Genomic DNA, 11,850 nt, shown 5'->3' with positions numbered 1-11,850 from the left:
GAGTCCCCGCCCTCCCTGTCCTTCCCTCTCAGCATCCCGAGAGCTGCTCCCCTCCCCCGCACGACGACGAAGAGGAGTGCAAAGGGCCACGCAGAGACAGGCAGGTTTCTGGAGGCCGACTTTACCGTGCAAGAGGAAGAGGGTCCCCACATCCGGCCCTCGCCCTTGCCCCTCGCTTAGGCCGCAGCCTGCCGCAGCTGAGGCATCGCCCTAAGCCTACCCACTGGGTGGGGCAGGAAGTGGGGGGGGCGGGGGGGGGGAGCGCTTTGCTGGGGGAGATTGGACGACCGCTCCGCCTCGCCTGCCCTCTCCACCTGGGAGGTGGGGGCTCTAGGAGAGGCCAGGCTGAGCTCCCGAGGGTCAGGGGCACATTCTGGCCGGGTGGTATGGCGCTGGTGGTCGGCCTTCCGCGGCTGCAGCCGTCACTTGGCTCTGTCACCCTGGGCTGCCGGAACACAAGACTTTCCATGCTTTTCCCAGTGCTTGACTTGGCACTCCCTGCAGGCGAGGGAGCCAGTGAGGATGCAGTGCGTGTGGGGGCGTGAGGGTGGGGCTCGGGGGACCCAAGTCCCGGGACACCCTCACCTGCAACAGTACCACTCCTTCTGGCACCGTGAGCAGCGCTTGGACGCCTCGGCGCTGCAGTAGGCACAGCGCGGCCGCTCCGGAGCCACCGCCTCCAGCACATCCAGCCTGTAGGTGTCGGCCCACCTGGGTAACAAGGGTCGGGAGGGCCTGGCTGGGCCTGGTGGGTGGGGGCACGGGAGCACCCTACCTACCCCCGTGCCTTCCGCCTCCATTCCACACTGCCTGCCGGCCGGCAGGCCTCACCTTCGGGCCTGCTGCCGGAGGTCCTGCTCCGAGGGGCTGAACACGTGCCGCAGCTGGTGCTTGGCGATAGCCTTCCACTTGCCTTTGTTCTCGCGCTCCAGCCGCTCCCAGATTTCTGGGATCTGGGGGAGAGACGTGGAGAGTGGCAGGGAGGAGCTGGCAAAGTGGGCAGTCGTCCCGAGCAACTACCTTCCCCGAGTGCCCACCTGTTCAAACACCAGGTCCTTCTTCGGGGGATGGGGCTCAGCCAGGGCCAGGCGGGCCAGGAAGCCCTGCAGGTCCGCCAGGTGGGGCAGCTGGTCGAGCAGCGTGTCTGTGAGGAAGGCCTGGAGCTGCGGGGGTGTCCAGGGGAGGCCAGTGTGAAATGGTGCTGGCCAGGAGGTCAAGACACAGGGAGGGCCTGGGCTGGGCTGAGGGGTGCCTTGGGGCCCACGTGCCACTAACTGCTGTGTTACTTGAGGCCCAAGGTCTGGAAATAGGACCAGGGCTGAGGTGGGTGGGTGGGTGGGGGCAAAGGCAAACAGCGGGGATGGGGGAGGGGCGGTCCTGGGGCTGTGGGGGTGGTATGGGGGGCGTTCCCCACCTTGAGGAGCTGCCCTTTGGCGAAGCTGGTGAGGCAGTAGCGGGCCTGAGCCTCGGGGCTCAGCAGCAGGTTGTACAGCGCAATCCACACCTGCCCGTCCAGCTTGCTCAGCTTCGGCTGCTCTGAGGGGGCCACTGTCTGCCAACGGCCTCCCTCAAATCGCTGCAGCTTGCCTGAGGGGAGGGACAGCATGCTGGGTGCAGGCACTGCGCGCTCTGGGAGCGAGCTGGCTGCATGGGCTCGGGGACTGACCGCTGCCCTGGGCGCAGGACTAGTCCACGCTGCAGCGCCGCTCGCTCCGGAGCATGGCGAGTCCTCGGTAGCGGTTGCCTAAGTCCTGCCCGCTGCAGAGTCTGGGATCTAGGCCCACGTCTGGTGAGCCATCCTGATGTCCCCTGTGGGCTGGGGGCGGAGCTTGTCTGCCTGGGTGTAAACTGCCCACCCCTGTCAATCCTGGAGGACGTCCTGGAAGCCCGGGCTTGGGCAGGAGGAGGAGGACCTTACCTCCTTCCCTCCGGCTCCAGGGACTGTGCTCCAGCAGTTCCACCAGGAGGCAGGGCAGGTTGTGGGTGCTGAGCATGCGGCTCAGGGTGCTCAGGGAAAGGCTAGGGACGGGGGGGTGGGGAGAAATAAGCAGGGGCGACAGGCCCAGGCTCCCAGTCCTCCGCTGCCACCCCCGGGCCAGGCAGGGGAGCCCACCTGTCCACGCAGTCTGTGATGTAGCGGAGCACCGAGAGCGCCTTCAGCGCAATTTCAAATTCCATCAGCTCCGCCTGCTTCTGGAGCTCCTGGGGAGTGCACAGTGCTCAGGCCGGTGGGGGGAAGGGCCTGGGTCTAGCCCTTGCCAACCCCAGGGACCCTCAGCCCACCTGCATGGGGGTGCTATACTGGGACTCCTCCTCCTCTGGGGGGCCACCGCGGCCAGTCCGGGCCACCAACAGAGTCAGTTTGCGGTGACAGTAGTCCACCAGGTCCAAGACAGTATCCTCTGCTGACTCACACACCTCCTGGGCTCGGGTGGAGGGGAAACATTCTCTCTGACGTCCCCCCTACTCAGACACAACCCCCCTGGCCGCCAGGCCCTGGCCTGGGGCAGTAGGCAGTGGGCAGGACTGGCGCCTCACCTTGTGGAAGAACACGGTCTCCAGGAGATTGATGATAGAGGCCTCGTGGTGGACCTGGCAGACAGAGAGGAGGACGGGGTCTGGGGCTGCTGATGGGGGCAGGGGCGGGCAGCCACCCTCTCCAGCCCAGGGCCCTCCGACCCGGTGCCCGGGGTGCGGGGCGGGCCAGCTCACCACCATGTATATGGGGAACGTGTTCTGGGGCGTGAAGTCCTGCAGCCGGCACAGCACGGGGAACACCTTCTGCTTCCACATCTCCACCGCGATCAGCTCCTCCACCAGCGTTGGGACCTTCGAGGGGAGGCGAGGGGGCAGGAATGAGGGGGCCGACCTCGGCCTGGCAACCTCTCCATCCCTGGCTTGGCCTAGCCCGGCTCTCCTCCAACTCCCCTGGGCCGCTAGACTCTCCTATGCCCCATGAATACCTTCCTGACCTCTCCCCTGCACCTGACCTTCATTTCTAGCTGTCCCCAACATCTCTGCGGACACCCCTCCCATGCTTCCTGTGACTGGTCCTCGCCTGGCTCCCCTGTCCCCTCTGCCCCCATTCAGGCACCTCTCAGACCAGCCCTTCGGTCCAGCTCCCCCCCCCGCCCCCCCGTCCCTGTATTCTGGCCTTCTCAGGCTCTTGTGCGCTGTGGCCTCACCCTTCACAGGGCCCCATTCCTACCCCGCGCCCAGGAGGGGACTCCACCTTTTCCTTGCAGAGGAACCCTTTTGTCAAGCGATGTCTCGGGTCATCTGCTGGTGCCACCTCCTGGTTCACGTTCCAACCAAGCCAATCCTGGTCTCTAACTCTCTCTTTCTCGTAATGGGAAGGCTGCTACCTTCCACGCCAAAGTCCCACCCCCACTTCAGTGGGGGACCCCTTCTGGCCTGAACGCCTATTCAGGAATGCCTCTGGAAGTTGGGCCCTTCCTCCGCAGTCTTGGCTGCTCTAGGACCCGTTCCTGTCTCCCCGGGGACCCCACACTCTGCACCTGGCCTGGCATGCTAGGGTTGTGTCCAATAGGGGTGCAAAATCAAAGGTATAACGCTCCTCCTCCTCCGCGGAGGACAGGTGTACCAGCCGGAGGGAAGAACGGCTCCAGGGGTGGAGTGGGGGAAGGCGGCATACCTTCCCGTGGGTGACCAGCAGCTCCTGGATGGGCTCGCCCTGGCTGGCCGTGGCATCGAGGATGGCCTGCATGTTCAGCTTCTCCAGGTTCTCATGCTGCTGGTTCCACCTGCCCCAGAGGGTGTGTGTGTGTGTGTGTGTGTGTGTGTGCACGTGTGTGCAGTAGGACCGGGTGGGGGCTGAGTCCCATGAAAATGTAACCTGATCCTGAGGGGCCAGCGGGGCTCGGGGCTGTGTGCTTGCATTTCGGAGAGCTTTACCTCCCTACCTGGGGGCCCCTCCTACTGGGTAACCCCTCCCTCCAATGTCGGAACTCCCCGCACTCAAGGACTCGGACCCCAGGACTCTGTCTGCCCCTCGATCCGCCTGCCTCACCCTCCGGAGCCCATCTCCAGCAGCGGGAAGCTGCGAAGTCCCCGCACCAGCACGTCAGCCTCCCCAGGCAGCAGCAGCTCCAGGTCGCCCATGGCGGGGCCTGGGGCAGAGAAAGCGAGGTTCGGCTGACCCCGGGCAGCAGCCGGTGCAGAGGCGGGGGTACCGACACGCTTGGGCGGAAGCCTGGGACGCGACAGTTGCTGAGCTGCTGGAGCGCGTGGGACTCGCCGCCTTGGAAACCACTAGCTCGAGTCTGCGCAGTAAGGCCTGGGCCCCGCCCCTGCCCCGGGCCGTGCGGGTCCGCCTCGCATGCTGGGCTGCGGACTGCAACCTTTTTGGGCTTCCGAAGTTGCCTTCCTCACAACCATCTTTCGATCAAGTGTCTTGATCCGAAGGGCCCCCAGAGTGCGACTCCCGTGGCCTAGGTGCAGGGTCAAATCAGCAGCCCCGACCCGGTTCGCAGGGCTGCACCACGCCCGCCCGCACCCAGGATCCTCTCCGGGGCTCCGCCTGCTCCAGGACTTCTGGTGCCCAGCCCTGCCTGTTGGCAGGCCCCGGGGCCCCGAAATACCGCGCAGGTCCCACAGCTTCTCTCCACCCTAGTCCAGGCTGCCGTCACCCCTCAGGGGGTCACTGATGAGCTTTTTTTGTTTAAAAGATTTTATTTATTTTTTAAAATGGGACTATTCTCCCTTTTCTGAACACAGCCCATGTTTTCTTTCTTTTTTTGTTTAAAGATTATTTATTTATTTTTAGAGAGGGAAGGGAGGGAGAGAGAGAGAAACATCAGTGTGCAGTTGCTGGGGGTCATGGCGTGCAACCCAGGCATGTGTCCTGGCTGGGAATCGAACCTGGGACACTTTGGTTCGCAGCCTGCGCTCAACCCACTGAGCTAAGCCAACCAGGGCTAAAAGATTTTATTTATTTTTAAAGAAAGGGAAAGGGAGAGAGAAAGAGACAGACAGAAGCATCAATGTTTGGTTGCCTGTCTCGTGCCCCCCCCCCCCACCTGGGGACCTGGCCAGGGCAACCCAGGCTTGTGTCCTGACTGGGAATTGAATCTGAGACCCTTTAGTTCGCAGGCCGGCATTCAGTCCACTGAGCCACACCAGCCAGGGCTGAGCCTTTTTACTGGATTGTTAAAAGGCAGACATTACTCAGGGGTCATTCTATGGCTGCCGCTGGCCTTCTAAATACTACATCCGAAGCAGCTCGCCACCAGACGGAAGCGTCAGGCTCTTGCTCCCTCTCCTATTCGTGACTTTGCTTCTTGCCCCTCCACCCTTTGCCTCTGATGTTCCAGCCCCTTGGGCTCCCCACACACCCCTAAGTGGTTTCTGCTTCGGGGCTTCTGCGCCTGTTCCCTGAAACACTCTTCCTCCTTGAGGGCGCGGCGAGGCCTTCCTTGCGCATCTGCTCCAGAGCAGCCGGGGCTCCCATCCCAACCCACTCTTCATCATGGCTTCCTCATTTTATTCGAGTTTTTATTGATAAGTATCCCGCTCGTTTACTTGTCTATTGTCGGCCCTGACCACCAGATGGCGCTCCAAGGCGCCAGAAACCTAGCTATTTCATTCACTCTGGCAGCAGCTGGCTCAGAGGTGGTGTTCAGTCAAGTAGGTTGAAATGTTCGACTCCATTCACAGAAGTGCGGGTGAACGGTGAGACAGGACGGTGGAGCCCGCACGCACCACGCAGGGCTTAGCAGGAGAGAGCAGCCGCTGCCGCGTCCAGCCCCGCACCAGCCTCACTTCCAGCAGATGATGATGTTGGGGTCATTCTCCAGACGTTCGTCCAGCTCGTGGTAGCTCATGCCTGGGGGGCAGAGGTGAGGTCAGCGCCCTTGGCCACCCTGCCCTCACCCCAGCCCCGCCGCCCTGCCCGCCTCCACCTGTCTTGCAGCAGATCTCATCGTAGCTGTGGCAGCCGGTGTAAAGCCGGGCAGGGTGGCTCCGCTCTTCCCGAGACACCCGCACAGGGTACTTCTGTAGTCTCCGGATGAGGTTCTTCATAAGCCCGAACTGGATCAGCTTCCTGGGGCGTGTGTGGAGGGGGCGAGGGGTGATGCCCGGGTCGGGCCTTCTTCTAGCAGGCCGACCTTCTCCTGCAGCCTCCCCTCCAACTCTGTCTCAGTGACCACACTGGCTCCCAAACCCATCACCCTCAGGAAGGCTTCCTGGACAAACAGCGCCCGTGGCTCTGCTCATAGGCAAACCCCCACTTCCTCTCCAGCCCAGGGCTCCAAAGAGACAGAGAGGATGTATCTGCAAACCCTCAGACAAACCCTGCGTGTCCCAGGGAGCCCCCTTCTGACCGTTCGTCAACGCGCTGCAGCTGCTGCGGGTGGCGGCCGATGAGGTCTCGGACGGTGGTGCCGGGGCTCAGGCTGCAGTACAGCTGGAACACGTCCCGGAGGCTGGCCCTCTTGTGCCCTGTGGGCACCAGGGTCAGCTCTCCAGGCGGACCTACCCTTCCCGGGATGGCCTCCCCAGAGTCCACCATTACCTTGTTTGGTCACATAGGATAGACACTCGTCTTGCAGGGACTTGTCATCTACCAGGTCCTGGACCTTGGGTGTTGGGCAGTACACGTTGGAGTACTGGAGGATGGGCAGCAGGAGGCACAGGGGACGGAGTGAGCGGCTTGGACGTTTGACACGGCGCCAGTCTGGCCCAGCCACACGACCCACTCTCCGCGGAACCGGAGCCCAGACTCACCTACCTGGAGGACGGACACCAGGGTCACGACACCATAGTACCTGGGAGAGAAGGCGGTGCTCAGCTCCTGGGGGCCATGCCTTCCCACACGCAGGGCCCCGGGGCTCTTCCCTGGCTGGCGACCCCAGCCTGGGGCTGGCCGCTGCCCCACTCACAGCAGGTTCTGGATGGCGATGCGCACTAGGTTGAGCTCCACATCTGCCTCGGCTGAGATCTTCTGGACGTGGCGGAAACCGTCGATGTAGGGCAGGATCTGGGCGGGGCGGGGGCAGGGGAGGGGGGGGGTTGGACGAGGCCAGGGAGGTAGACAGCCCCACGTGGCGACGCCCAGGGAGGGACAGCACACCTGCTGTGTGGTGAGGTCCCACTGTGAGTTGAAGAAATCCTCCTTGTCCTTGGTAAAGACGGGCACATCGTATTCCTGAACCACAGGAGGGTCGGGCCGCTGCTCGATCACCTTCAGGTGGATGGTGTTGGACTCATCTGCGGGGAGTCCCACCCACATTCTCAGTGCCCTCTTCTAGGAGGGCCTCAGTCACTATCCAGTTCTCCCAGCAAACCCTGAGGCAGGCAGGTGGCTCTGGGTAGGGCCCATCTCCCCCTTTTATGAAGGGACAGACTGAGGTCCAGTGACAGACTGAGATCATGGCCATGGAGCAGAGCTGAAGGGCTCTGCTGGCCTCCTCAGCCCCAGCCCCTTCATGCACGGGATGCTGGACATCATTAACTCAGCTCATGGCTATTTCCTGGCCACAGATTTGTTCATGAGTCTTGTCCTTGGCTGTGCCCACCTTCCCCTGTCACTTTCCCACCCCTTCTACACACTCTGCTGTCCTCGCGGAGGCTGGGGCATACCGATGGGCAGAGTACACCGGCCTGTCGCATTTAGCTCCTCCAGCAAGACGGTCATGATGGGCACCAGCTTCTGCTTGCTCTCCTCCGTGGACACAAAGCTGCTCTCTAGCTGGATGGAGCATGGATAGCATGGTGGGCACACCCCAGGACCCCCGGCTAGCATCCTGCCCTGGCAGGTTCCTAGGTCTGGAAGGCTTTGGAGACGTGTGAATACCTTCCCCAAGTCTGCCTGCCCACCCACCCGAGCCCACTGCGTTGCAGACCTCCAGTGTGGTCAGGTAGCCAGCCAGCTTTTTGACAATGGGCTCAAGGGCGCAGGTCTTGGCCTGGGCATCACACACAAAGCCCAGGTTGAAGAGCAGGGCGTTGCGGCTATACTTCTTGTGCTCGATGCACACGGGGCAGCCGATCAGTTTCTTCTCCATGGCTGTGCTAGACAAGGGGACAAGTGGGGACAGAGTCAGGCTCCCCCCACTCCCGAGCCCATCCACTCCTCCCGGGAAGGACCTGCTCGCCGAGGGCCTCACACGGTGATGAGCTTGTTCTGCAGCTCTGGCTTGGTGATGATGTACACCTGGACCGTGTCAAACAGCTCCCGGGAGATGAAGTCCTCAGGAACCTGGGGAGTGGAGTGGCCAGAGGCTCTTTAGCGCATGTCAGGACTTGTCAGAGCAAGGAGGAAATCCCCCAGGACCTAAGCCCTCTTCTCCAGCGGTTCTCTCTCCCATCAAGCCAGGACTACTACTGCTTAGTTTCCAGCACATGACATGTTCTCCCTTGCCTCCAGGGCTTTTGCACACGCTTCTCCCTCTACCTGGCACAGTCTCTCCCCACTCAGCTAAATTCCTATGCATTTGGGAATATTAATGGACCACCCACTGCCACCTCTCGCGGGACCTGGCACATCTCCCCTGGATCCCCACAGCCCGATTTCCCACAACCACTGTCTATGAGATGTTTGTCTGCTCCGCCACGCCAGGACCCTGGGACCCGGGTCTGAGTATCCCTCCGTTTCGGTTCAATATTTTCCGTGAATGAAGGAGTAGCGGGCTTGCGTGCAGAGTGGGGACAGGGATCACGGCTTCCAGACAGCGGGCTGAGCTGCCGAAAGCGTACTTATTCCCCTCCCCCACAACCCTGCGAGCCCGATGTCACCTGATAGGTGATCTTGGGTCCCAGCGTGGGGTGGAACTCGCTGAAGAATATGCATTCGATGCGGCAGCCGCTGCCCATGGCGCTAGAGGGCCCCGGACCTTAGATCGTGGCGCCCCTGGCCTCTGGGAACACCTTTCAGAAAAAGCTCCAAGGCCTTTCAGCTCTCGGTCAAGTACGCCTGCGCACTCACACACCCAAGAAGCGGACTGCTCCACAGCGCCTGCGCAGCGCGCTCAGAGGCGTGGCTGCGGAGGGGGCTCGTCTCAGGAAGTCCTGGCTGGGTAGTCTTCACACCCGGAAGTGAAGCGGCTCCGCGACGGAGCGGCGGCACGGGGCAGTCGTGAGTGTCCCGCTTCCTCAAGAGGAAATCGGCGCGTACGGCCAGCGCCGCGGGTGAGGCAGGTGAATCCCTAGCATGGAGGGGCAGCATGCCAGCGGCACGTGCGGAGGCTGCGCGCGAAGGGATTCAGGCTGCAATTTGGTCGCAGCTGGGAACTACGCTTCCCGTAGTGCTTCACGCCCTATCGGCTAGCTCTCCCGCCTGGCGACAGCATGGTGCACGCTGGGACTTGTAGTGTATTATACGGCTTAGCGCATCCTACCTGGAAGGTGGGTCAGTTATCTGTGCCAGTTCAGATGCAGGTACATACTGACAAGCCAGCGGTTCTCGATTATTGCTGGTGCCTGTCGTGGTACTGCCCCTTCCTAGCTCCACTTCTTGGAAGAGAGTGGCATACCTGCCCTGCAACGCTTACTCCAGTGACAGGAGTGCAACTCGGCCATTCGTGACCCTTGCTTACTCTACTATGCTTTCAGGCTACAGCCACCGGCCTGGTTGACCATGGCCCTTTCTATGGAGACCGAGTCTCACATCTACCGAGCCCTACGCACCGCCTCCGGGGCTGCTGCCCATCTTGTGGCCCTGGGCTTCACCATCTTTGTGGCTGTGCTTGCCAGGCCTGGCTCCAGTAAGTATAAGTAATAATTAACTTCTGGGAAGAAAGTGCTACTTTTCCCGGGGAGCAGAAGCAATAGGAACCGTTGGGCCTGACTCCTGGGAAAGGCCTGGCTGGCTGAAGGACATGCTACTATACTGGAGGGACAAGCGGGATGGAGTAAATGAGTGTGGGAGGTCTGCCAGCCTGGCCAGACCCGGGAGTACCTGCTTCTCTTTTCTTGCCTTGGTGTTCCACTTGGCTGCCTCTTGCAAAATGCAGTGGGCGGGAGGGACTGCCAGAGGAGTGGCAAAGCATGGCCTGGCTGATCCGGGAGGGACCAGGAAGCTAGGTATGGGGTCAGCTGGTTGCAGCAAGCTGGGGGGGGGGGGGCTTGCATTCTGGCAGCACTGCCTGGGTTGAGGGAGCTGCTCGTTTTCCTTGGCCCATGGGCCATGGTGTGGCTGGGTGCTTCCCCAGTCTCACAAAGCCTCTTCTCATTCCAGGCCTGTTCTCCTGGCACCCCGTGCTTATGTCTCTCGCTGTAAGTAGTACACTGGGCCAGCCCTTAGGGTTGGGAGGGGGCATAGGTATGGGTGGCCTCTGAATCCTTAGTCACTTGATATGTTTGGAGGGGTGGGGTGTGGGGCTGTTGGAATTGCATGCTCCAAACTCCTGCTCGGCCCTGAACCAGAGTATTCGAGGTCCAGGGCAAAGGGGTAGGGTTTGCTTAAGCACAGAACGAGGCTTCACCCACCCCCAGGCAGGAAGCAGAAAACAAATTTGGGTGTCCCTCTCTCTACCTTAACTTATGGTGATGCATCTAATTTCCCCTGACACACTGCACCTGCTTGGCCAGCTCTGCTAAGAAATTGTATCCACTCTGTGTCAGGGAAACAAACTTGTGAATCATTTATAAGTGCCACATCTCAAACCTCGCGTTTGCTGGGTAATAGCAGACATCGCTTCAGAACAGCACGGAGGAGGAAGTATGGAGGGCTGCCTCTGGCGGGTCACTCGGGGCAGATGTTCTGTCCCAGGTGGAGGTCCCCCCTCCTGCCCTACCAAAGAGGCACTCATGTCAGTGGGGAGGGAAGGGAGGGGAATCTGCCCAGACGCACTGGCAGCCTGGAAGGTCACCTAAACTCCTCCTCCCTTCTGCCGGGCAGCACTCTCACCGTGTCCACCCCTGTCTCCCCAGTTCTCCTTCCTGATGACGGAGGCGCTGCTGGTCTTCTCTCCTGAGAGTTCCCTGCTGCGCTCCCTCTCGCGGAAGGGCCGAGCGCGCTGCCACTGGGTCCTGCAGCTGCTGGCCCTGCTGTGTGCGCTGCTGGGCCTGGGCCTCGTCGTCCTCCACAAGGAACAGCTTGGCAAAACCCACCTGGCCACATGGCATGGGCGGCTGGGGCTGCTGGCTGTGCTGTGGGCGGTGCTGCAGTGCTCAGGCGGGGTGGGGCTGCTCTATCCCAAACTGCTGCCCCGATGGCCCCTGGCCAAGCTCAAGCTGTACCATGCCACTTCGGGGCTAGTGGGCTACCTTCTGGGTAGTGCCAGCCTCTTGTTGGGCATGTGCTCACTCTGGTTCACTGCCACGGTCACTGGGGGAGTCTGGTACCTGGCTGTGCTGTGCCCTATCATTACCAGCTTGGTCATCATGAACCAGGTGAGCAATGCCTACCTGTACCGCAAAAGGATTCAGCCATGAGCTCTTCTCAGCCCAGAGCCTGGATCTGCCCCTCACTGTAGGAGACGGGGCCAGGACCTCCCGGACTGCCAGCTGACCAGATCGCAGGGACACCTCCGGCACCGGAGCACTTAGGGACAGGAAGAGTCCTGTGTGTGACATTTGCGCTTGCTCCTCACACGGGAGTGCCCCCTCCTTCCTTCCCCTGCCACCCCAGAGGAGCTCAAGGACCGTGTGTCTGGACGACGATGGGGTTGCAAGACCGGCTCCCCAGCAACTGGACTCATACTTGTATCCGTAAGTCCAGAAATTACAGAAGGAAAAACAGAAAATAATAATAAAAGACTGAAAAGACCAGATGGAGACAGTGGCCTAGAGCTGGGGAGAGTTCTCACTGACACCACCAGCATGCAAAAGGGCCAGCTGGGCACGACAGGGGTTCTATCCCTGGCTGCTCACTGAGGGGCTGAGCTG

General features: G+C 61.5%; 3 protein-coding genes across 7 annotated transcripts; 1 reads left to right on the top strand and 2 right to left on the bottom strand.

The window, feature by feature from the left end:
* Positions 1-101: 101 nt before the first annotated feature.
* ZMYND10 (zinc finger MYND-type containing 10) lies at positions 102-4,265 on the bottom strand. Its single transcript, XM_028517917.2, has 12 exons — positions 4,031-4,265; positions 3,656-3,764; positions 2,713-2,829; positions 2,539-2,592; positions 2,284-2,421; positions 2,114-2,202; positions 1,919-2,019; positions 1,415-1,587; positions 1,038-1,163; positions 832-953; positions 586-711; positions 102-498 (listed from the first exon to the last, which is right to left on the bottom strand). The coding sequence occupies exons 1-12, from the start codon at positions 4,120-4,122 to the stop codon at positions 423-425; spliced, it is 1,323 nt and encodes a 440-aa protein (XP_028373718.1). The 5' UTR covers positions 4,123-4,265; the 3' UTR covers positions 102-422.
* A 1,234-nt stretch (positions 4,266-5,499) lies between these two features.
* On the bottom strand, positions 5,500-8,966 carry NPRL2 (NPR2 like, GATOR1 complex subunit). Of its 2 annotated transcripts, none has more exons than XM_028517921.2 (11): positions 8,758-8,966; positions 8,130-8,221; positions 7,866-8,034; positions 7,603-7,711; positions 7,094-7,230; positions 6,903-7,000; positions 6,752-6,788; positions 6,536-6,629; positions 6,345-6,462; positions 5,922-6,064; positions 5,500-5,845 (listed from the first exon to the last, which is right to left on the bottom strand). In XM_028517921.2, exons 1-11 carry the CDS (start codon positions 8,833-8,835, stop codon positions 5,778-5,780), a joined length of 1,143 nt encoding a protein of 380 aa, XP_028373722.1. In that variant the 5' UTR covers positions 8,836-8,966; the 3' UTR covers positions 5,500-5,777. The 2 variants fall into 2 exon arrangements, with proteins under 2 accessions (XP_028373722.1, XP_035886177.1); XM_036030284.1 differs by having other exon boundaries at positions 6,536-6,637; positions 6,760-6,788.
* Positions 8,967-9,019: 53 nt separating this feature from the next.
* LOC114501429 (cytochrome b561 domain-containing protein 2) lies at positions 9,020-11,711 on the top strand. 4 transcript variants are annotated; one of them, XM_036030285.1, is made up of 4 exons: positions 9,020-9,150; positions 9,574-9,725; positions 10,199-10,236; positions 10,894-11,711. In XM_036030285.1, the coding sequence occupies exons 2-4, from the start codon at positions 9,599-9,601 to the stop codon at positions 11,395-11,397; spliced, it is 669 nt and encodes a 222-aa protein (XP_035886178.1). In that variant the 5' UTR covers positions 9,020-9,150; positions 9,574-9,598; the 3' UTR covers positions 11,398-11,711. The 4 variants fall into 4 exon arrangements, with proteins under 4 accessions (XP_035886178.1, XP_035886179.1, XP_035886180.1 ...); XM_036030286.1 differs by having other exon boundaries at positions 9,050-9,159; XM_036030287.1 differs by lacking the exon at positions 9,020-9,150 and adding an exon at positions 9,172-9,366.
* The last annotated feature ends 139 nt before the right edge of the window (positions 11,712-11,850 follow it).

The sequence above is a fragment of the Phyllostomus discolor genome, chromosome 7, assembly GCF_004126475.2.
Source record: "Phyllostomus discolor isolate MPI-MPIP mPhyDis1 chromosome 7, mPhyDis1.pri.v3, whole genome shotgun sequence".
Lineage (NCBI taxonomy): Eukaryota > Metazoa > Chordata > Mammalia > Chiroptera > Phyllostomidae > Phyllostomus > Phyllostomus discolor.
This window is presented reverse-complemented; position numbering and strand designations above follow the sequence as displayed.